The sequence below is a fragment of the Mya arenaria genome, chromosome 8 (assembly GCF_026914265.1).
Source record: "Mya arenaria isolate MELC-2E11 chromosome 8, ASM2691426v1".
Taxonomy (NCBI): Eukaryota; Metazoa; Mollusca; class Bivalvia; order Myida; family Myidae; genus Mya; species Mya arenaria.
Window position 1 is genome coordinate 35214563 of NC_069129.1, and position 25268 is coordinate 35239830.

A 25268-nucleotide genomic window follows, 5' to 3' on the forward strand; every position below is an offset into this window, starting at 1 on the left:
TGAGAAAAAGCCAAAAGTCACATGATGCTAGGTCCCGAGAGTACAGGGGATGTTGTATAGTTGTAATATCTAATCCAGATAGTGTTGTCTTAGTAACAACAGACGTATGAGGTTGTGTGTTGTCATGGTGAAGACACAATCTGGCCTCTTCTTTCTAACTGCTCTCATCAAGTCACGAAGCAGCTACTAAAAGCGGTAATTTTGCATTTGTTTTTAATGCTAGTTATACATGTAGTCAGGGGTGGGTGTAGTAATTAATTTAAGTAGCAGAGCAAATCCCTACAGTAGATGGGGGGGTCTGGGTGTCCTCTCCCAGTAAGGGTCAAGGGGGCAATGCCCCTTGTGTGTGGGGGGGGGGGGGTCGAAAATGAATTAAAGTCTTTTTCAAACACAAAAATCTAGTCTTCTGGTTTCATGCTTTCATGTTTATTTTCATTCAGAAACACAGAAATCATGTACAATATAATGATTCAAGTTTGTGGCAGTGAACCTTGAACATACTTGAAAATTTATGAAACTGAATCTGAGTGTACCCCTTATGAACCTAACAACTGTCACATTCAGATTCAGTATCATATTCCAGACCACATGCCATGTCATATGCTAGCAACTCCCTCCTAAAAGATTTCACCCAATATACATAAATTATTCAAAATAAAGGATTATTTTTAGCAGTGACGTCACCGCAATCTTGTTTCATTTTGTGTACACACAGGTAACGCCTGTCGCCTAAGAAAACAGGACATTATTCGAAAATAATGTAGCATAAATGTTAATAGAACTAACAGAAGGCCAGACACGTCCATGTTGCATACTTACTAAGCTTTTCAAGCTCATCATTTTTTTTTTCTGTTTCTTTTTTTCACTCTCCATTGCTTCGCAAATCATGAACTTCAAAACACAAGGGGATGCGGTTTTAAATGAATGTAAACATAAACAAGAGCTGTCACAGTATGTGACGAATGCCCCCGAATGTGACATTGACCTACGAACAAGGTCAGTACATGAAAAGTTGATCTTGCCTTTACGTGTCAAATACATATGGCAAGTTATTTTAAATTGCCTCTGAACATAAAAAATACCACCCATACTTGACAACCTACACTGTTATGTCCTTATATTCAGAATTCCCTTGTGAATACACATAGTGTATCTTTCACCTTAGAGGTAGGGACATGGGTCTTGCACACGACATGTCGTCTTCATAATTATGTGGAACACATGTAGCAAGTGATTTTAAAATCTGTCCATACAAGGGAAAGTAACAGCCCTGACACGACAACCTAAACTCTATGTCCTTATATGCAGCACTCCATTGTGAATAAACACTAAGTGTGACCTTGACCTTTGAGGTAGGGACACAGGTCTTGCACGCGACACGTCGTCTTGGTATGTGGAACACATTTGGCAAGTTATTTTAAAATCTGTCCATACAAGGGAAAGTTACAGCCCGGACACGACAACCTATACTCTATGTCCTTATATGCAGCACTCCATTGTGAATAAACACTAAGTGTGACCTTGACCTTTGAAGTAGGGACACGGGTCTTGCAGGCAACACGTCGTCTTGGTATGTGGACCACATGTGGCAAGTTATTTTAAAATCTGTCCATACAAGAGAAAGTTACAGCCCGGACACGACAACCTATACTCTATGTCCTTATATGCAGCACTCCATTGTGAATAAACACTAAGTGTGACCTTGACCATTGAGGTAGGGACACGGGTCTTGCACACACCACGTCGTCTTGGTATGTGGAACACATGTGGCAAGTTATTTTAAAATCTGTCAATCAAAGGGAAAGTTACAGCCAGGACACGACAACCTATACTCTATGTCCTTATATGCAGCACTCCATTGTAAATAAACACTAAGTGTGACCTTGACCTTTGAGGTAGGGACACGGGTCTTGCACGCGACACGTCGTCTTGGTATGTGGAACACATGTGGCAAGTTATTTCAAAATCTGTCCATACAAGAGAAAGTTACAGCCCGGACACGACAACCTATACTCTATGTCCTTATATGCAGCACTCCATTGTGAATAAACACTAAGTGTGACCTTGACCTTTGAGGTAGGGACACGAGTCTTGCACGCCACACGTCGTCTTGGTATGTGGAACACATGTGGCAAGTTATTTTAAAATCTGTCCATACAAGGGAAAGTTATAGAGCCGGACGGACGGACGGACGGTGCGATTTTAATATGCCCACCTTCGGGGGCATAAAAACAGATTTTATTTTTAGTTGATGCAGGGAAAATAGCCAGGTAAAGATGCTTAAGTTATCGGGTGATTTTAATGGCTCCCAGCCAATTTCTACACCCCCGCTTATATTACGTAAAAACATTAAGTATACAGTCTGCGAAATAAGCCACGCGCCCGAAGCCCATGGCGTATAAAAAATCCGTCGGGCCTGACGATATCGGCGGACCCAGCAGGTCTATGATTTTATTATGGATGAATACTTGCTTTATTTCACAAATAATAGATTTTCTTTTTCATATCCGCAAAAATGATAATCCGAATCCTGAAGTGTGTGATAGCATAACAATGCTTCAACATATACACCGTTTCAAGCACATTTATACCGTACTTTAAATTATCTGCCATTTGATGACATCACGAGGGTAAAGTCCATAACAGAGCCAGTTGATCAATTTTCAGCAATGGAATGTAATATAAGGTACAGAACAGATTTCATGTCTTTAAAAAACATGAATTTATTCATGTAGAAAATGTTTCTCATATCAATTAACCAAAATAGCCGCGCCTTGAATTAAGAAATCCGTTTGTCACATATTTCCCTGACTTTCTTGATTGTTTAAAATTTAACATTGATCAAGCCCAGTCGTGAATATATGTTTGCTAACCCTATTTTAATGTATGAATTAAATATGAAATTTTACAGATCTATATCTTAATAAAAGAGCTGTTATTTTTTCATGTTTGTATTCGTCTGTTTGCGGTAAAACAGAATTTATTGTGTTCCTGAAAGCAACTGGCTATGATTAACTGTGACCTGCATGCAAATGACTGAAATTGAAATGAAAGGACAGAGTTGATCTATTGCAGCTGAAATAATTCATGTGGAACAATCAATAATTTTAAGAACTTTCACATATTTCACCGGGTGATTCCATTGTCACCCTTCAGTAGCAGCAATCAGATATCATGGCATGTTTGTACTATATTAAATAAACATTATTCCAGGTGCATTGACCTTCACGATCACTACAACTTGGCCATCTCCGTTAACCGCGATATATCTATTTGGATAATGGTCGAGATGTTCCGGTTTCACTACATGGTGCACTGATTAACGGGTTTTCTGTAATAATTTGATAGATGCTCATTTGTCTCATCTTATCTTTGGAATTTGCTAAGATACTTAGCCCTGAGTTGCACCAAAGCAAAAGGCGATAGGCTTTATATTTTACAATCTGTTTAGGGCCTATTAAATTGATTTCGGCCTATGGATTTGTTAAGGTTATAGACCGGAATGGCCTGTGCTTTTTTTATTTCGCAGACAAAGTATAGAATATAACAAGAGCCGTCACAGAGTCAGCGCGCTCGACTATTCCGCCGCTTTTCAGAGTAAGGATTGAAAAGTTTTGGCGAAACATGCATGGATCACTGTTAGATTTGACTTCAATGCAATACATGATGTGCGGAGATATTAAAATAAATGTGGTTACATGCAAAATCTTAACCAGATCTTTTAAGTGTAATAATAAAGGGCCATTATTTGCAAAAAAAACAGTTATCTAACTTTGTTATTCAATTAGGTTGGGTGGTTGAATACCATTGCATAAAGTCTCAATGCAATACATCAAGTTGTTGCTGAGATATTATCCTATGTGTGCTTACATGCAAGACCTTAACCAGAATTTCTAAGTCGCATAATAAAGGGGCAAAAATTATATAATATGAAAGATAGAGTTATCTTACTTGATTAAATAAGAAGGTTAAATGGTTGGGAGCCTGTGTGTAAAGTTTCAATGCAATACATGATGTATTCGCTGAGGTATTGACTTAAAAGTGGTTACATGCAAAACCTTAACCAGAATTTCTATGTCGAATAAAAAAGGGGCCATTTTTTTAATTTAATGCAAACTAGAGTTATCTTACTTGGTTATTTAAGTAGATTGGATAGTTGAGTACCATTTTATAAAGTCTCAATGCAATACATCCAGTAGTTGGTGAGATATTAACCTATGTGTGCTTACATGCAAAACCTTAACCAGAATTTCTAAGTCAAATAATAAAGGCCAATAATTTGCATTATATTCAAAAAAGAGTTACCTTACTTCATAAATTTAGTAGGTTATATAGTTGGGAATACATATCTAAAGTTTCAACGCAATACATGATATATTTGCTGAGATATTGACTTAAATGTGGTTACATGCAAAACCTTAACCAGAATTTCTAAGTTGAATAATAAAGGGAAATTATTTTGCATTAAATGCAAACTAGAGTTATCTAACTTGATTAATTTAGTAGGTTGGATGGTTGAGTACCATTGTATAAAGTCTCAATGCAATACCTCAAGTAGTTGCTGAGATATTAACCAATGTGTGCTTGCACACAAAACTTTAACCAGAATTTCTAAGTCAAATAATAAAGGGCTATTATTTGCATTAAATGCAACCTAGAGTTATCTAACTTGGTTAATTAAGTAGGTTGGATGGTTGAGTACCATTGTATAAAGTCTAAATGCAATACCTCAAGTAGTTGCTGAGATATTAACTTGTACGCAAAACCTTAACCAAGGGGTGACGCCGGCGCAAGATGCCGACGCTTGGGTGAGTAGTATAGCTCTCCTTATTCTTCAAATAATCGAGCTAAAAACTAATTAATATGTTTGAAGTAGATGGATATCATCGTCTTTCCAGAGGGTACTGCATGGCTTAGGATGACACCCTTCATGTCGAAGAATACGATGAACATCAATTTTTTCGCAGATCCTCACCAAAGCTTTAGTAGGTTATGGAGAATTCGAAGTCTTCCTCAAAGAACTGTCTTCTTTAGTTTCGGGGTCATAAAGACTAACCCACGTTTCATCAGCAGTGATGATGGATTCTAGGAATCTGTTACCATGGCTTCTGTATTTTTTCAGAAAAGTGTTACTGTCAGCAACTCATTGCTTCTACTTGACAGTGAGAACACGTGGAATCCAGCGAGCACAACCCTTTCTCACACCTAGCTGCGTTGTGATTATATCATGAACAGATGCAGTCCCAAGTCCAACTTTCAATGCGATATCCCGAACAGTTAATCTCCAGTCAGCTCTCAGTTACTTCACAAACTCATCTGCTTTTCCTAATGCTGAGTTGGGACGTCCAGTTCTTGGATCATCTACTGCATCACGCGTAGGGTCTTTCTTAAATCATTCCTCATGAAGTCACTAAATGCCTCTACTTGTTTACCGTGCAGACCTTAAATGATGTCGTGGATGTCAAGTAGATTTCCAGAATACGTTACCTTCAATTTGAAGAGCTAATTAAGACCATAAATGAAAAACAAACTCGCAGTTCTACAGTCAGTTTCCATGTTGATGTAACAGTGCCCCGCTCACGCTTATCCGACGTTATTTCATAACAAAATTAATCGTATAAATCAAAGAATGTGTATGCATAATTTTAATGAATAGATAAAACATCAGGTAAAAATACTGAAAAATTCATACGAAAATGTCAAGAAATAAAAATATGACAGTATCTGTCCCTGAACTTTCTGAACACCCCTCATAAACCATACACCAGACAATTTGTTCAGGTACATAGCTTGTTTGCTATTATCTGCTCAAATCCTATAGAAAGTGGATACCATATTGTACTATGCATAGGACGCACTTTTTTACCCCAGATTATCGTCTAAAAAATTGCCTGCGTCCTTTCTATGCTATAAGGATTTCATCATTTTTCACAAGTCCATTTCAGGCCGAAAATGTCAGACCGGAGACGAACGCGGTAATGGTAAGTACCGATATTGTGTCCACCGAAGAGAACAACTGACTGAGGTAAAATCACGCAAGTTAAAACACGCAGAAATATGTTGAATGTTTTATTTAAAATGATTTATTGAGAAATAAATTGAAAACAAACATGAGTGTTTACTTTTTTACAAAAGGGACGCTACTCACAAAAACTCAATGTGAGTCAGCGCTTTAACTGGATTGAGTTAAAACGGCAGCGGAAAATCAGGATATGAGGTAAATATCAATTAAACGTTGTTAACGATTATAATGTTTCGATATTTTACAAAACATTTTGTTGTATGCTACTGTTTTAAAATAATAATAAAGGAATGTGCATACCGCAAAGAAGCACTATTGTCACTATCAAATCTTTTCAAATGTGCGAAGGTGTGAAAAACACCTGCTGTCTGTCATTAGAAAGACATCAATAGAACAAACTATTGCGATGGTAATACCGTATGGTTGTTTGTTCGCACTTTACCACGTGTTTTAATACTTATCTAAGGGTGTTGACATTTTGAGAACATTCAAGCATACTATAAGACTTATATCATTGTTGTTTACGATACACCATCAGAAGACGACGAAGGCGAATTGAAGAAAAGCGTCATCAGTTTGACACAATAAAATTGTATTATTGCCTGTGCTACTGTTACTTTTCTTGCGTATCTAATGTATCAATTTACTTGAAATAAACAACGAAGTAGATATCAGTTTGCTATAAAATTTAATACCGCATGGTTTATATTGACCTTTGCCATTTTCACGATCCCAAAAAATAAATCGTCAAAACAAATAATATTATGGATACTGCACTTACCGAAATTCGCTAAATTACCGAAATATGACGATATTTACAGAAATACACAAGACAGTCATCGAAATATGCCTTATATACAATTTTATTTTTTTTTTTACTTTAATATATGTTGTAAGTACTTAACCAACCTAAATTTTTCGGTTCCGATTTTAACATTTTTCTGTTGCGTCCTATCTTATATATTTAGGGTTTTTACCCAGTTTTTTTTTTTTTTTTTGCCTGCGTCCTATCTATGCTAGCGTCCTATACATAGTATAATATGGTAACCCTAATATTGACCTAATACTCTTAACGCTTACCACTACTGGTCATGCACAGGTCAGATCTGGTGAGGGCTCCTGGTCTGTTCTTGGCTGGACCTTGAACCTTCTCCCTCTTGTAGCGAGGATTAACAATCGGCAAACACACATAGTCAAACCTGAATTGCAGATGGAATGACATGTGATGGAAAAGTATAACAATCAGTATATAAAGACAAGGGGTCTCGCAAACCTTGGATTAAAGTGAGAATATATTTAAGTATATGACATGTCAGTAAAGTATGCCAGTATGACAGCCTTACTGATCTAAGTAACTTATTGTTTAGACTTAAGTGAAAAGCAAACTTGGATGAGGGATTTCTTTTTCAAAATTACAATACACATGTTTCTTGTAATGCTAAGCATGTGTAGGTGCAACCTACAGGCTGTCTCTGGCTGGTCCATATATAGACATAGATCTGATTCCTCCCAAAATCATCATTGCTGACAAAGATACTAAGTTCCCATCCGAAACATGGCCAATGAAATCATAAGCCAAGGATCATTTCCAAATAGTCTTAAGCTAGCACAAGTTACCCCTATTTTTAAGAAAGATGACACCATTAAAGAAAAGAACTATAGACCAGTCAGCAGGGCTTCTAAAAGTTTGGAACCTCAAACGGTCCGGACCCAACGACAACCACCACCCCCTCCAAAAAAAAGACCTGTTCAAAAGTCAGATTATATAGAAATGTCACACATTTTCGCAAGGTGTATTCTGTCAATATTTTTTTCGTGTTGTGGCAATTCGTAAGAGGGCTCTAGAACCATCATAGCCGAATTAGATAGTAATTGATACTTAATTTCAAATGAGATTCTCATCAATTTCTAAGGCGTTTCTAACAAGAAACGCTGCGAACGCGCGGTCAGACGACAGAAAGTTAAACAGCATTATGATTTATTTGCTTAATGCTACAACAGTGGGTCAACTGATAATCTTGAATAATCATATATATATATCAAGATTTATAATCGGGCCTTCTAGCTTCTAGGATTGATATCGACAACAAATTTTTCATAACAGTGTTTTAAAATGATGTAAGCGACGCACTCAGCTTTCAGTCTCTGTAGTTAATCAAGCTTGTCGCTGTCGATATCCTAGAACAAGGTTAATTGATTCGGAATTTTAATGGTTTCCCGGATTAACAAAGACAATTGTATTTGATCAACGACATACCAGATTGTTAAGTGAAAATATGGACCGATTTTAACACCTAAGCAGGATAGCTGCAAGCGCATTATTTACACATGATTTGTGTCTTCTGCGACCTAATGCTACACGTGATTGGACCGATTGCAAGCGTCTGCTAATTAACAGATATTGAGTGTTCAGCCTAGCGGAAAAAGCAGCTGGTCTGATGGTAACTAGGACACTTTTATTGGGGGTAATTCTGAATGTGTGAATTATCCAAGAATGTTTGTGTATTACAATTTCTATAATTTTTACTGACTTAGACGTTTTGGACTGAAATTATAAACAAGAGGCCCAAAAGGGCCTATGCTCTACTGGCATGGCTCCTGTGGTCATTTTCAATCCAGAGCATGTACGTTTGAGTAATAGGCAACAAATATATAGTTCACTTTAGTGTTTGGGTTAGCTAAAAACGCTGCACGTTCAACATTTGAGGACAGGAAGTGTTGTAAGCAGATTAGTTGCATGAACTATTTTAATATGTGCCAAGTAAAGGTAATCTGAGAGTAAAAAATATTTGCTTTCAAAACTTTACTAATCGTCAAAATTTCATTTCTGTAGCTTTAAAAATAAAGTCGGTCAAAGGTCAAAGTCAAGGACATCCGAGGACAACATTAATGCTTGTTTGCAAAACTGTTCACATGGTCAAAATTTCATTACTGTAGCTTTAAAAATTAATAAGTATGTAAAAAGGGGTGGGGCCAACTTTTGCCCAAGGTGGATTATTTCAAATGTTTTCAATTGCATCATATGATGCTCCACAACAAATATCAAAGGTATGAGCCTTGTGGTTTGAAACAAGAAGATTTTGAAAATATTTCTTAAATAAGTCTCTATGAAAATTGTGACACCCAGGGCAGTGCAGTTTTGACCCAAGGGGCATAATTTGAACAACCATGGTAGTGGACCACTAAATAAAGCCTTGTTCAAAATATCAAGGATTTGCATAGTGGTTTCAGACAAAAAGGTTTTTAACATTTCCCAATATAAGGGGGGGGGGGGGGAGGTCCGTCCCTTACAAAGAAAAGAGAACTCTTCCCTGGGCCTCCTCCAACGTCGCCGAGGTGGTTTCATTTGCCACACTGGTCCCTTGCGGGACAATCTCCGTGGGGGGGGAGGGGGGCAGTAATGACCCCAGGGGCATAATTCGAACAAACCTTCTCAAGCAATTGTGACTTTTCATGTAAACTTGGCTAAAAATAGACTTCGCTCATGAAGACTTGGCTAAAAATAGACATAGCTTAAAATAGCATTTTTTATACTTTCAAGACCCATAATCCAGGCATGCATGGGCAGATCTGGCTGGTTTTCAAAAGGAACCAAGTTCTAATGGATATCTAAATACTGTACAAGTTTCATCGAGATACAATCAAAACTGAAGACTGTATCATGTCCATAAGCAATTGTTTACAGACGAACTGATTTTTTAATACTTTCAAGGCCCATAATCTAGGCATGCATGGTCAGATTTGGCTGGTTTTAGAAAGGAACCGAGCTCTAATGGATATCTAAATACTGTACAAGTTTCATCGAGATACAATCAAAACTGAAGACTGTATCGTGTTCACAAGCTCGTGTTTACACAATAGCTTTTTTTTATACTATCAAGGGCCTTAATCTAGGCATGCATGGGCGGATCTGGCTGGTTTTCGAAAGGAACCCAGCTCTATTAAATGGATATCTAGATACTGTACAAGTTTCATCGAGATACAATCAACACTGAAGACTGTATCGTGTTCACAAGCAAATGTTTACAGACGCACGGACGGACAAACGCACGGACGCACAGACACACGGATGCACATACTACGTACACATTACCATCGCAAAAGCTCTTCTGGCCTTTGGCCAGTAGAGCTAAAAATGAAAAACTAAAAACTAAAAAAAAAAAAAAAAATCGCTTTTTTTTTTAATTGCTTTTCAATATGTTATTTAAACCTTAAATGCTTATACAGAAGATGGCTTTAACACCATTCTCCAATGATAAAAATGATATTCTTATATAAAGCCTAATAAAAAAAATAAAAAAAATAAAAAAAGCCTACCTACCCTACCTATTTTTGAAAAGGATGTAAACCTAACCAAACAATTTATTTTTTTGGCCTTAGTAACTGTATAAGTTATAATCGATGTCCTTTGGGTGTCCGAAAATTAGATACGCAAAATAAATTATTTTTGAAAATAATAATGGGTGTCCGAATTTTTAGAGTGTCCAAACTCTAAAGTGAATTACGGTAGTTTGTGCTTGTGTAGCAGGTATATTTCAATTCTTGAACTATATTTTCTTGTCAGATACAAATGTGTCAGATACTGACTTTGGATTGATATGTCAACGACTTGGCAATAAAACCTGCATGTTACTTGTTCTTCAAACCTGAACCCTCAGGTTCTCTTGACTGCATTGAGGTTTCCTTGGCTGATGGCTTATATGGTAAATTTGCTGTCCCACTCTCCATGTTATTATGTAACAGGAAGGTTGGCATACTACAGAAGGTGATTGAAAGCAAAAGGGTGCATAAAGAAAAGTAAAACCGTTCCTGGAAAGTCTTTAATAATAGCAGAGTGGTGTACCATAACTTAGTTAAAATCCAACCATCATTGTCAAAGTATTTAACCAGACAAATAAAAAATGTTTCTTTTGAAGCATGGAACATGTTTAAAAACTGCTGATAAACCTGAAAATTAATGACTTTTATTTTTGTTACAGTCCGAGTCAACAGTTACTGAAATCAATATATCAACAAAAAATAAAAAATAAATTAAAAAACATTCCGACCTACCTACCCTATTTGTATTGGCAGCGTTACCTGAAACGCACCTATTTTTTTATTTGGCCTTATGCAGATGACAATAATCTTTCTGCGTTTGATAAAAATCTGAATGTTGTTTAAACCACTATTGAAGAAGAAAGTAACATTTAGATAAACTGGTTTACTTTCAATCAAATGCAAGCTGACTCTGACAAATATCAATATACTTGATCACAGTAATGTTTGTGAAGAGCTAGTTAAACTTTTAGGCATTGATGTTCCAGCCAGGTTTTGAAAAGTGCAGGGTGCTATGTCAGAAAATGCACTGTTGATGCCCATTGAATGAGCCTTAATGGGGCACATGCAAGGCCCAATGTTCAATTTATATATTTTTGTTTCGATTTCTTTCAACCTTAAACTGATTCATTTATTTCTATAAGTGAATCCCATGTATCATTTATTCTATAAATATGATTTCTTTAAAAATTCCCCATTTAAGATCTCCTTAAATAAAGATAGCCATACATTAACGGAAATGCACAAACCTCTCTTGTAATGAAGGCAATGTTTTTGTACTGGCTAAGGTCACAAATCCGAACACTTTTTGAGGTTTTTCACAATTATCTTGGAGAGTTTTTGTTATAGTTAGTTAAAATTGTGTATGAAACATCTTTGGTTAATGTTAAAACATCTGTCATAGTACAGATTCACGATCTCATCAATTTTATGTCGAAAATAGTTCATTTTATGGACAATAAATCACCCTTAAATTTATGCTATGGAGGGCACAAATACCGAACACTTGCAAAGTGAAAATACATGGTCATTCAATTATAATTAATAACTTTGCTATATTAAATAAACACTTAGCTGTAAAGTTATTTATTGTTTCCTATGTTTTTCAAAACATCCAATTCAAATGTAAAGCATGATTTCTATTTATAAATATCTTGAATGTAGGTCAACATAACTGCAACCCTAAAGATGCGGGTGCGCCCTCTGCAACATTCACCATGTGCTACATTTTAATCTTTAAGCGTTTAAACATTGAATGGCATTTTTTTAGAAATACACTTAACAAAACAAGAGGGAACTTCACAAGTGAGACCAAGGCAAGCCTCTGAATTGATCAAGATCATCGAATAATCGATCACAGTAAACAAATGTGTGTTTTAGCAGGTGTTCGGGATTTGTGTCCTGTTCGGAAATGTACCGTCAACCAGTACAGTTGTATGTTTTGTATTGTCTCTTGGAATTATTATAAGGAATGACTGTGCAATTGGTGTTTAAGTTTTATGTGCACAATTATACTTATAATGTTGTACACAAACGTATATACAGAGTCTTTGACGATTTTTGTTTTGGCGACTCTACGCGTCCATATCCCACTTGTTGTTTTACTAGCCAAGAATGACAGATCCCAGTAGTGTTGTTTTCCTAGCCAAGAATGACAGATCCCAGCACTACTGGTTGAGAAGCAGTTTCCGACAAATCGCTTTTTCGCGTACTTTCTTTAGATCTTCATAAAAAAGGTACTGTAATTCAACTATATGGTAACTAGGCAATTAAAAGTTGAAATTCTTACCGTGACACGTATGTAACTTTTATTATTATTTATGCTTAATGTTTATTTTTCATTTTGTACACCAACTTGCACGTGGGGTATCGGCACGCGAAGCATATTGCGCATGCGTGTGAAACTAATTTGCATATCTATGAATAGCTACGAGGTTTTACTAAATTGACTTATACAAACCCTGTACATTGTGTACATATTTGTTAACACTGGTGTCCAACTAGTTTCACTCCCACATTCACTAAAATGTATATACAAACTTAAGTTTCTATCAGAAAGGATTCAAAATATCATTGATATTCAGTGTCTGCCTGATTTCTAGTATGAATTGACTGTCGTAAATTTTAAGGGTTAAATTTTTCGTAAATGTTGATAAATTAAATAATATTTCTCTTTTTAGTCTTATATTTAGTATATTTAATAAACGGATAATAAAAACACACAATAGCAGGGTAGGCACCTTAAATCTTCCTCGCATTTGATTTGTCGGAAACTGCTTCTCATCACAAGCTAATCAGAACAGTGTAAGTACCCTCTTTGTGCCCCTATTAGATACACTATATGTCACGTAACATATGTGAAAAATATATTGACAATAACAGCTTAAGCTGTAGTCATCTAAAATGTGAAAAATTTTAGTAGGTATTTAAACACGTATAAATAATTCAATAAAACCGTAAAAAAAACTGTCGGAAACTGCTTCTCAACCAGTAAGAATATTGAGCGGAAAGTTAACGGGCACCTGCTAAATAGTTCCAAAATGCCGATGCTTTTTTGACAGAAGTCGATCTAAATTAGTGTTTCATGAAACACTTAAGTGTAATAACAGAAAGTATTGGCTAAAAATAAGTTAATTGTGACTTTTTTGTTTTTATTTAACAATGCATTGTTAAATATTCTGGAGTTACAGTTGAAGAATATATTTTACATTGGGTTGAAACAGTCGACTTGTGGCATTTAGGGAATAAAATGAATATCCAAATATTAAAAAAAATAAAAAGTAATTATTGTGGTTACTGGTTGGAGAGCAGTAGACGGGGGAAAGCAGTAGCCAGCAATCGCTTTTTATTCGTCTTTTTTTTAAATCTTCTTATAAAAGGTGAGAATGGTAAAAAAGAACCATATCCAAGCAACACCATTTACATCGAATCCAACACAAAGCGTACGTTTAAACCTTTTATTTACAAAAAGTATTGGTAATGTTATAAAGTTCGCCAACTTTCGCGTGGGGGATGCTCACGTGAATGTTACTGCGCATGCGCAATTGAATAAATTTGCATATCTAATTATAGGACTAGCATTTACCGACAGTCAAGTGTTGGTTATGAAAGATTATTTGTCGATGAATCACAGCAAAATGTATTTTTAAAAAAAGCCTGTTGAAATAATATTTTCATATTGCCAGTCAATCGCTTTCAAACAATATTGAGACATATTCAAAATTTTATGTACGATCCATGGTGTGGTTTTAGACTACACCAGCGCTTGGTTACCAGTATTACTTCCCTGTTCAATAGCGGCACCCCATGGGGAAATTATACTTGATAAGCCTATAAATATCGGTTTTATAGTCAAGGAGCAGTACTGAAATAAAACTGCCGGGTACCGCTTTTCATAATCCGTAAATTGGCACTAATTGATTACCCCCTTTGTGGCCCCAATTAGGCACGCGCTTCCCGACGACACAAATTTTAATATTGTAACGTTAGTAGACCTTGACCAATAGTTTAATAAAATGTAAGTATTTTTTCCGTTACATTTCGTTCTACCAAGAAAATCTTCAAAAACATGCAAAAACTGACGGCTACTGCTCTCCAACCAGTAGACTAGTTCATACACCACACACACTACCAGTACACTCTTCCATCCATTGACTTTTCAGGCCGATCGAATAACTCCTGCCGTTTACCGCTGCCACCATTATTAAAAGTTAACCTGGAAAAGTGCTCCGTTGTGGGGCTCGAACACACGACCGCCGGAACACTAGTCATTCTAAAATGCCGTCCAGGCTTTTTTTTTAATGATGGTTAGTCCAGGCTAACCATCATTAAAAAAAAGCCTGGACGGCATTTTAGAATGACTAGCCGGAACACTAGCAGTAACACAGCGCTCTGACGTGCGGCGGGTTCTCACACACTTTACACTTCAATTCCATGACTTTCCGTAATTCAGTTGAAAAGTGTAGGCTTACCCTGCTTTACAAGCTGTGTCTAGAACCCTGTTACTGTCAGGGACGCAGTGGAAATCTCTTCCACAAGAAACACGCGTAGCCATCCTTGCCGGCGACATTTTTAAGAAGACACCGGTAAAAGTGCCGGAAAGAAAAAGGGGTTGTGCTAAAGTGCTGACCAATTAGCTGACGATATAGAAAGAGAGGAGATTTGCTGGGCAATTGCTGACCATAAAGATAAAGAAGAAAACATTTATTATTGAAATGGTAACTTTTTTCTGATGTGTTTATATATATATATATATATGTATATATATATATATATATTCTGAGTAGGTCCCATTTATGTTTTACTGTAAATGTATTATTTCTAATAAATATTTAATTAGAATTGATTGTTGTTGTTTTTTTTTGTTTTATTTCAAGAGTGTTTCGTTTGCACAGATGGTTGTCTTTAAATTATCATTAAGAGATATAAAGATAACCATCTACATCCAGGACGCACCACGTAGAGGCGCTCCGGGAAGTTCGTATTTACGTATACTGGTTGAGAAGCAGTTTCCGACGGAAAGTAGTTTACGACAAATCGCTTTTTCGCGTACCTTCCTTAGATCTTCATAAAGAAGGTACTGCAATTCAACTATATGGTAACTAGGCAATCAAAAGTTGAAATTCTTACTGAGACACGTAAGAAACTTTTATTATTATTTAATGTTTAATGTTTATTTTTCATTTTGTACACAAACTTGCACGTGGGGGATCTGCACGCGCAGCGTATTGCGCATGCGTGTGAACCTAATTTGCATATCTATGAATAGCTACAAGGTTTTACTTAATTGATTTATACAAACGATGGTCATTGTGTACATATTTGTGAACACTGGTGTCATGTTTGTTTCGCATCCACATTCACTTAAATGTATACAAACACAAGTTTCCATCAGTGATGAATAAAAACAATCATTGATATTCAGTCTCTGCCTGATTTCGAGTATGATTTGAATGTCGTAAATTTTAAGGTTTAAATTTTTCGTAAATGCTGAAAAATTAAATAACATTTCTCTAATTACAGTCTTATATTTAGTTTATTAAATAAACGGATAATAAAAACACACAACAGGCACCTTACATATGCCCCGCATTCAAATTGTCGGAAACTGCTTCTCATCACTAGCTAATCAGAACAATGTACATTTTGTAACAACCCTATTAGATACACTATATGTGACGTCACACATGTAAGAAATATATCGACAATAGCAGCTTGAGCTGTTGTGATATAAAATGTGAACAATTTTAGTAGATATTTATACACGTATAAATAATTCAATAAAAACGTTTAAAAACTGTCGGAAACTGCTTCTCAACCAGTACTGTGTGTGTATTTCTTCAGACCTTGCGGTCAAGGATAACCCATGAAAGTGCAAGCACTTATTTCCAATGGGGTCCTTTGTTTTTGCTGAAGGGACAGCACGCTGAAGAGACAGTGGTGGGATACAAGGAAGTCCGTGTGGGATACCCTAGCTCTTTTTCGAAGAGACCCCTTGGTTCTTTTACGTGCTCGGTGTAAAGCACCGATACACGGGGTACAACTTTCCTGGGTTAAACCAGTACTGAGTACACCACTTTTCCAAGGACTACCCTTTAAATGCCAAGCGCCAGGCAAGGGAGCTACTTGTACCAATTGTTAACGTCTTTTGGTATGACGCGGCCAGGGATCGAACCCACGACCTCCCGCTCCGTAGGCGGACGCTTAACCACTAGGCCACGGAGACGGTTAACAACGGAGACTGTAACAACGACAAACAGTTCAAAATACATTTGAACAATATAATAACATTCTATTTATGTTCGAACAGTTGTTTTCATCTGTAATTTGTTTGGTATGAAAGCAAATGTTCGAACATTCAACTTCAAGATCAAGAAAACGTTTGAAAAATGGGATTTCTAATAAAAAGTAAGTTGTTAATTTCCAAATATATCTTTCTTTAAAATTATGTAACATATATATGTGATAAAAATGTTATATTAGCCAACATTTCTGGTTCAAATTGAAGTGTTCTGTTTTGATCAAGGAGAAGTAACTTCAAATGATTTTAAAAGTAGTTCTGAAAGTTGATATTTGCACTCCTTATTTTTCAGTGGAAATATTAAATAGATATTTCACTGTTTTTATTTTACTCTTATTAAGTAAGGAACAAAAACACACACAAAACAAACAACAACAAGAAAATAAATAAAAATGAAGAATACAACAACATTGAAGTATATGTGTTGGAGAAAATAAATGCATTTACTTACAGATATGTCAATACAAGTGTAACGTGCGACGTCAAACAAAGCCAGCAGATTCCTTCAGAGAAAAGCATGCTCGACCCAGAAGCGCTGGTCTTTATATACAGTAAATTCTCAATCCACACAAAGCCCGGGCTATGCTAATTTGCGTATTATCAACCAAGTAATCATACGTACAAGCCAGCAGATTCCTTCAGATAAAAGCATGCTCGACCCAGAAGCGCTGGTCTTTATATACAGTAAATTCTCAATCCACACAGAGCCCGGGCTATGCTAATTTGCGTATTATCAACCAAGTAATCATACGTACTATGAACGTACTTCCGTCTATTACGGAATGTTATACTATGAACGCACATCCGCCGCCTACAGCGGACCGTTACACTAGATATAACTGGAAATGTAAACATCATCAATGATAACATTATTAAACAATTGTTCGATTTTATAAATGTTTGGATGTCTGTAAAAATATGGTCTAATAAATTGTTTACGTTCATTATCAAAATTAAGGCATTCAAATAAGAAATGAAATTCGTCACCAAGTTTGTTACATGTTTGACATAGTCTTTTTATTCCAATTACTTAGTACCTGTTTCTATTGGTAGCTTATAGTTTCTTGTTCTTATATTTATGAGTGGGTACATTAAACACTTTGGTGTAGAGTAAAGGTAGTTCTCATAGCCGAAAGACGTTTTGAAACATTTATAAAATTGACTCTTGCTTTAATTGTCGATTTAAGAATACCATGTTGTTAGGAACAGATCCTTTAATTTACGTTTAACTGTTAATTTAAGCCAATTGGGATTCACGAACTGTTGATTTTCCCAGGTTGATAAGCCCACACTTTATTTAAATGGTCTTTATAGCAAATTACCGGTTATAAGGAGTTTTTAAAATATTTACAGGTAAAGTTTGCGTTGTGTTTAACATGCATTTACATAATGCCGGAAGAAAGTTTGTTTATATTGTTGTTGTTGTCGTCATTGTTGTTGTTGTTGCTACACAAACGTGTACAATAAACAATCATTCTTTCTTCGATATCTAAAGCTATTGGTACATTTCCAGTTTCCCCGTAAACCATATAATTTGGTGAAGAACTCTTCATTTTCAAAATATACTTTAAAAATTTAAGGTCGACTCTTTCTATAATATCTAGGTTGCCACATCCCCGTATTTCTGATACATAAAGTAAAACTGGCTTAACTGTTTTACTAAATAATTCTATTTGGAGGTCTATAGGTAAACTAAAGTCTGATAGAGTTTCTTAATGGACTAAATGTGGCTCGTGTTGCCTGCGCTTCGACAAGGTTTGTGTTGTTTTTGTTAATGATATTCCGTTAACTGTGGGTATTAACTGTAGGTAACTGTGTAGATCATTAAAGAAAAGAGAAAATAAAAGAGGCGAAATAGTTTCCCCTTGCCTCACTCCTATGTTAGAAGGAAAGGAATCTGAGTACTTTGATGTTGTTGAGGAGAAAACACATGACTTAATATTTTTGTACATATTCACTATAATCGTTTAACATTTGCCATCAATATTGCAATTTTGCAATTTTTTTCCACAGTCTTTCTCTCCATACTTTGTCAAAAGCTTGTTTAATGTCTATGAATGCACAGAACAATTTCTTTTTGTGATAGTTTAGGTTTGCTATTAATTGCTCTAGAACAAACATATTATCTGTTGTCGAAAATCCCTTTCTAAAACCAGTTTGGCAGTTGTTAATTAGTTGATTGTTCTCTACATATTTTGTAATTCTGTTATTTAAAATACAAGTAAATAGTTTACTTTAACAGCTCAAAAGTGTGATTGGGCGATAATTTTCAGGTTTAATTTTATCTCCTTCATTTTTATAAATTGGATTTATTATTCCAGTTGACCAAACCTCTGGTACAAAGCCGCTATCAGATATAATGTTAAACAATTTTACATAGATACGCTTCATTATTTGGTAAGTATATTTAATATGCTCATTTACAAATTTATCGATGCCACTGGCTTTTTTTATTCTGTAAAGGCCTAGTTTAATCCTTACATTAGTGACCCCCCCCCCCCCTCAAAAAACGAAACAAAAACAACAACAACAACAACGTGTACTGTACACAACCTCTATGTATTGATCTGAATCTAATTGCCTAATTGTCCTATGATATCTCTGATCAGAATATCCAGCTGTGCAGTTTTGGAGGTTTTATTATAGAAATGGACCCTAAATGGCCCTGCGCCAATAAACAAATAAACAGGAAATTGGCCCCTACTGTGTCATCAGTGCAATTAGCAGGAGATGAAAAGTAGGGGGATGTCATGCTAAACACTCCTTAAACTAGACCTTTAAACTTCTTCCTCTTATTATTATTATTATTATTGTTACTATTATAATTATTATTATTATTATTATTATTATTATTATTATTATTATTATTATTATTATTATTAATTCTTTCGCGATTATGATATTTCAGCATCACAATTAACCCTTTGAAAAAGTTATACAGGTCTGTTTTACTTGTTTCTTTATTGTTCATAATTTTCCAAAAATCATTAGGATTACTTCCCTTAAGTTTTATTAAATTCATTATCGTATTATTTTTGTACAGTGATTTGTATTTGTTTATTGTCATTTTATACTTTTTACTTTCACCTCGAAGTATGTTTTTGTAAATCATATTTCTATTGAACTTGAAAGCGTATTTTGCTTTATGAAAACTGTTTCTGGCTTCACGGCATTCGCGACCAGAACGTACGGGAATTTCATATTTAGAGTTATCGTTTTACTGTATTCAAAGGTAGAAACAGACGTTTCGACAAAAAGATAAGAAATATCGGAAACAATTTCATCAATTTTTATATGGGATCAGGCGCGTAGCCAGGCATACTCCCATACTCCCGGGAGTACTTCGATTTTGAAAAATGAAAATTCTAAATGGCCTAAATCCGGTGTAAAACATAAACCCTAAGGGGGTACAGGCGAATTTGAAACCAATCCAGCTCGGCATTATAAAAGTTAAATGTAAAATGTCATATATATCGGTAGTAACTGTACATAGTATCCTTTACTACGATGTTCCAAGCACACTTTAAACATGAAATCTTAAACACGGTAAACAACTAAGCTTTACTTTTACGTATTATAACTATGATCAATCATAGTTACCTCCCGTCTTTATTACGTCAAGTCAAGTTTTAAACAGCGCGAATTTTAAACAAACAAAAATGTCGTCTCCGACAACCTTTTGCTCACCTTATCTCGATATTTTTCGAGAATATGGAACTTGTGTAACATCAGTCCCGGGTGATAGTGAATTCAAATTCAAATTCTGCCGACGAAAGTAGGTTTTCATTCATCCTTTTTTGATGAAATAAAATATGTGATATCAATGAAAATACTTGGAATTGCGTAATTTTATACATGTATAGTTAAATTAAGCATCAATTATATTATTGTTCCGTAAAAAAATGCGTGTACCAAAACGTTGAGTTCTGTGCATATCTATATTTTTCTCTAAAGCAATTGCTTATTTTATTGTTTAATTATAAAAAAAGTGGGTCATGTTTGTTTTGTTATAGGCTACTGAACTGACACCTGCCAGGGCCGCAGAGATTTTTGCAGAGTACGGTCCAGACTTAGAGTGTGACGAGGAGACGTTTGTCCGGGAGTGTAAAAGATGGATTGCTAAATGGACCACAACATCCCCAGCTGAGTATCCAGACCTGGAAACATCTTTGCGAGTGGCCACTGAGGCATCATATCCAAACATAATACTTTGCATGATGGTATTGATGTGCATGCCCGTTTCCACAGCTACGACAGAGCGGTCCTTCTCCACAATGAGGAGAGTCAAGACGTACCTCCGCAACACGATGACCACCGAGAGGCTTTCAGGGCTTGGGCTTCTTAACATTTATTAAGAGTGAGATATCAACGCTGAGCACGTAGTGGATGTTTTTGCACGTAGAAAAGACCGTCGGCTGGCGTTAGTTTTCAAAGTTTAAACGTGTGTTGTTGTGTAAAACTGTTTCAGAATGGGAAAAAATCCATAAGATAAATTATGTATACATTTGTGTATTATTTGCTTGTGATGTTTTCCATGTTTAAATCAAACAATATCTGATGTTTGTCCTCAATGCAACTTGTTCATCTGTATATCCTATATATTCGGAGGGAGGAATCTCCACCAAGTATAAATATGTTTTGAATATTTATTGCTCGATCTTGCAGTTTTCCTTTTTTGCTTCAGTTATTATTAACTTAAAACTTGCATTTCAAGTTACCAGATATGCGTCAAATGCCACCAGATCGCACAAGTAAACAAAAAAAATCAGGGGGAGGACCCCCGGACCCCCGCTAAAAATGGAAGTACTTCAAATTGGGTTCCAGCTATGCCCCTGGGGATGGATCTTGATTTATTGACATGGTTGCAATTGTTCGTATTTTTTTTAAATATTTTCTAAATTTCTGTTTCTTATGAAATCTTCGGTTAATTACTATCCATAATTTTATGATTGGTAAATCATTGGTTTGTGTATATTTCTCCACAGACGAAATTGTGATGTAGGTTACACAGCACCATTGTTATTCCCTATATAATTCAATGTAAAATTATAATTTTTAGACAACATTTAAAGGCATTTCGAATGCAGGCTATGATAACCACATATATTCTTAAAGTACAAGCTTTAAATTACATTTTAAGCCAATAAAAAAGGGGGGTCAAGTTATTCCTAAGAAAAATCACTCCACTTGAAAAACAAACTCTAAAAATTGCACCGTCCGCCATGACAGTTCTTCCAAAATGACCTTTCAACTATAGGGCAGCGGTTTATGCTTTAATCTCTACTCTCAATGATAAATCAAGCAAGAATAGATACTTAAGGTTTAAAAGTTTGAGGAATAATGATATTTTTGATTTACAGTGTATTGAGCATGTGAAAACATGTCTATCAATCATAAGAACATTTTTTTATTATTGAGAATTTTCCACACAACGGAAGTACATATGACGTAATGGTGACGTCATTCCTGTATAACGTTATTGGGTTATGTGCATCTGAAAATAAGGGACAAAACTCTAGTATGCGTTATGCGCATGCGTGCCCTGTAGCTTCCGTTGCGCTGAGGTTATTTTATACTGATATATGTATCGTAAACAGAACCCAATACTGGTTTGCCTCTCAGCCTGTCGAAGACAGGTATCAAAATATACAATTGCACAATATGAATCAATTTATATCTCCTTTGTCATATAAATTATGTTTGTATCACTCAAGTCATTGAATTAGACCTGTATATTTAAAAAAGGGCCATCGCGTGCGTAATCCGAATTTTCAGGTGGTATATATGTTACACCACAAAGTATGTCCGAGTCAGTCTTAGTTAATCTTTTTGCAAAAGTAAACTAAAATACTAGGTTACATTCTGTTTCAATAACTGATACATATTTAGAAAAATTGACTTATGGACTGCTATAGCTACACCCCCACCCCCTCCAGATTTTCTCCTCGCCTTTTCTTACGATATTTTTGTAAATAAATCAAAGTTGTCAATATTAACATAATCTACGTCATCAAGCTTTGTTTGTTGAAACCCTATTATTGAAAACTTCTTTACTAGTTCCACAAATTCAGGACTGTTAAGCTTACTTTTTAAACCGCATACATTTAGACTAGATTGATTGCTGGTATTGTTGTTGTTGTTGCTGTTGTCTAGGGGGTGGTCATTATTATCGTTGTTGTTTTCGTTGTCGCTGTTATTGTTGTTGTTTGTAGCGTATTCGATGTTATTTTGAGTATTATTTTCACCGTTTTTATATTTTATATTTTTGGTATTATAACTACATGGCTTTCTAAAGATTTCAAGCTCGCGTTTATAAATATTTTCATACAAAGACTATATTATAACAATATTTAAAAACAATATTTAGTTGCACAAAAAGTAAACATACACAAGTACAGCTTGATGAAATCTGACTGGTTTTCTCACAAACTTGAAAAAGGTATGCTAAATAACTATAAATACTATTAAATACATCTTTGGAATATTCACTACAGAAAGTCATTTTAGGTGCTACTAATGAACAATACGTGGTATCTAAATAAAAGCGCATATTATTAGTGCAATTGTATAAAGCTTCAAAATTCAATAATACTTCAATTTGCGGTTGCCTAGATATATTAAAACTGGATCCTTTGAGATAACTGTCAGATGTAAGATGACTTTACATTTGTTGAGTTATCAAAACTGGACCCCATTTAGCGAGGAAAATGTTGTTTTTTTACCCAAACTGGCTCCCTTAAAGTCAACTATTTGTTTCAATATAGTGTTCACAGCTTAGAGATACCAAATCTGGATCCCATATTGTAACGCTATACACATATAGTGCAATTAACCAAAACTGAAACCCTTTTAAGTCAGTTAAGTTGACTATATGTTTGTTGAGTTTATATCAAAACTAGATCACATATATAAAGTATGTAAAATGTTTGTTCACCAAAGCTTGATCACTTTTAAGTCAACTGTCCAAGTTCAAGTTTTTCAAGTTCAAGTTTTATTAAGTAATTTACGGCCACCGGCCCATAATACAGAACATATTTACATCAATGTCATTCGAAAATACCATTGTCATTTCCATGACTATATAACAATATTAACAATATAATGTGTGCGTGTGTATGTTCTTTCAGAAGGCCACATTGTAAATAAGTCGTGTGTTATGTTTGTTTATAATATGTTATGTTTGTTTATAACTATGTCTTAATGTGTTACCTTCTTTAAATAAAGTTATTATTATTAATATTATTATAATAATATTATAGAAACCCATCAACAGTTAGTTATTTTTCATAATTGCATGAATGAATTGGCATGTCTTTAACAAAGTGTTATAATTTTTGCATGAAAGTTTGCTATAAAATACTTCCACTGTAGAGTTTGCAATTGTAATACTACCTAAGTAAAAACATCGTATTATATCATATTTCTTGCATTTAAAGAAAACATGGTACTCATCTTCAACTACATCTATGCCTTTGTCAAAACAAAAGGCACAAAGTCTATCCTCACGTACAATTCCTAGATGTCTACCAGTCTCTATACCAAATTTGTGACTAGAACATCTGAATTTTGCAAAACTTTTGCGTAAATAGAACGGAAAGTTTGCAATAAGATAGTATTCATCGTCGAGTAGAGTTTTAAATTATTTATAGTGCTGGCATCTAGCAGATTCGTTTATGTTACGATACCAATCTTGTTTTAAACTATCCGATACACGGCATTTAAACGCTTCAATGAATAACTGTATATCGCCAACTTCCTGACTAACCCATACGAAGCAAAAACCAAATTTAAACAAGGTTTCCCTAACCTCAGAAGCCCACGTTCGCTTACCTATGTCACCTAGCCGTTTTAACATACAATAACAGTTTTTGGGATAACGATAGTTCGGCATAATAAGTAATTTGCACCAATACTTTATAAATCTGCATGTATAGTCCAAAAAAGAGGTAAACGACCACATTCCCCAAGAGCAACATCATTATTGACAGACTTATTCACTCCTAAAAACCTTTTACAATATTGAATCTGAACACATTCTACTATAGGTGAATATTTTGTACCCCATATTTCGGATCCATAAAGTAATACAGGTTTTACCATTGAATCAAGTATTTTAAAGCTTTCAGCATAGTTAAGATATCCAAATTTACGTTGATAACCTTGGATGCAGTTAACCGATTTGGTAGCTTGCATAGCTAGCTTACTTAAGGCTTTGGACCATGACAGCTTTGGAGTAAATATCAAGCCCATGTATTTATAAAATGAAACAACCTTAATTGGCGTAACACCGAATGACCACTTTTTCGTGCCTCGCAGAGGTCCACCGTTACGGAATACTATAATCTCAGTTTTATTTACATTGACTGTCATCCCGGTGTCTTCACAAAATGTTTTAATTGCATTAACTTGCCGCTGAAGTTGTACTACTGTTTCAGCTGGGTTTGCAACGTCGTCAGCGAACATTAGCGTTAGTATATCAGGTATTTCGTTTGATACAAAGATTCCAGAGTTTCAGTGATCTCTTAAATATGTACAGAGGTCATTTATATACAAAACAAAAATCAGAGGACTACAAATATCACCCTGGCGCGTTCCCTTTTAACATCTGAATCTTGACTTGTTCTGATT

At 35.3% G+C, this 25268-nt stretch overlaps 1 protein-coding gene across 2 annotated transcripts in view; it reads right to left on the minus strand.

Moving 5' to 3' along the window:
* LOC128243045 (protein arginine N-methyltransferase 5-like) overlaps positions 1-14948 on the minus strand; it is a 47918-nt gene extending 32970 nt beyond the window's left edge. For both annotated transcript variants that reach the window (XM_052960535.1, XM_052960534.1), the window contains exons 1-2: positions 14812-14948; positions 7103-7221 (exon numbers count right to left, since the gene is read on the minus strand). In XM_052960535.1, coding sequence (XP_052816495.1) covers positions 7103-7221; positions 14812-14909 — 217 coding nt within the window. In that variant the 5' untranslated portion in view covers positions 14910-14948. The remainder of the gene's footprint in view (positions 1-7102; positions 7222-14811) is intronic.
* Positions 14949-25268: the final 10320 nt, after the last annotated feature.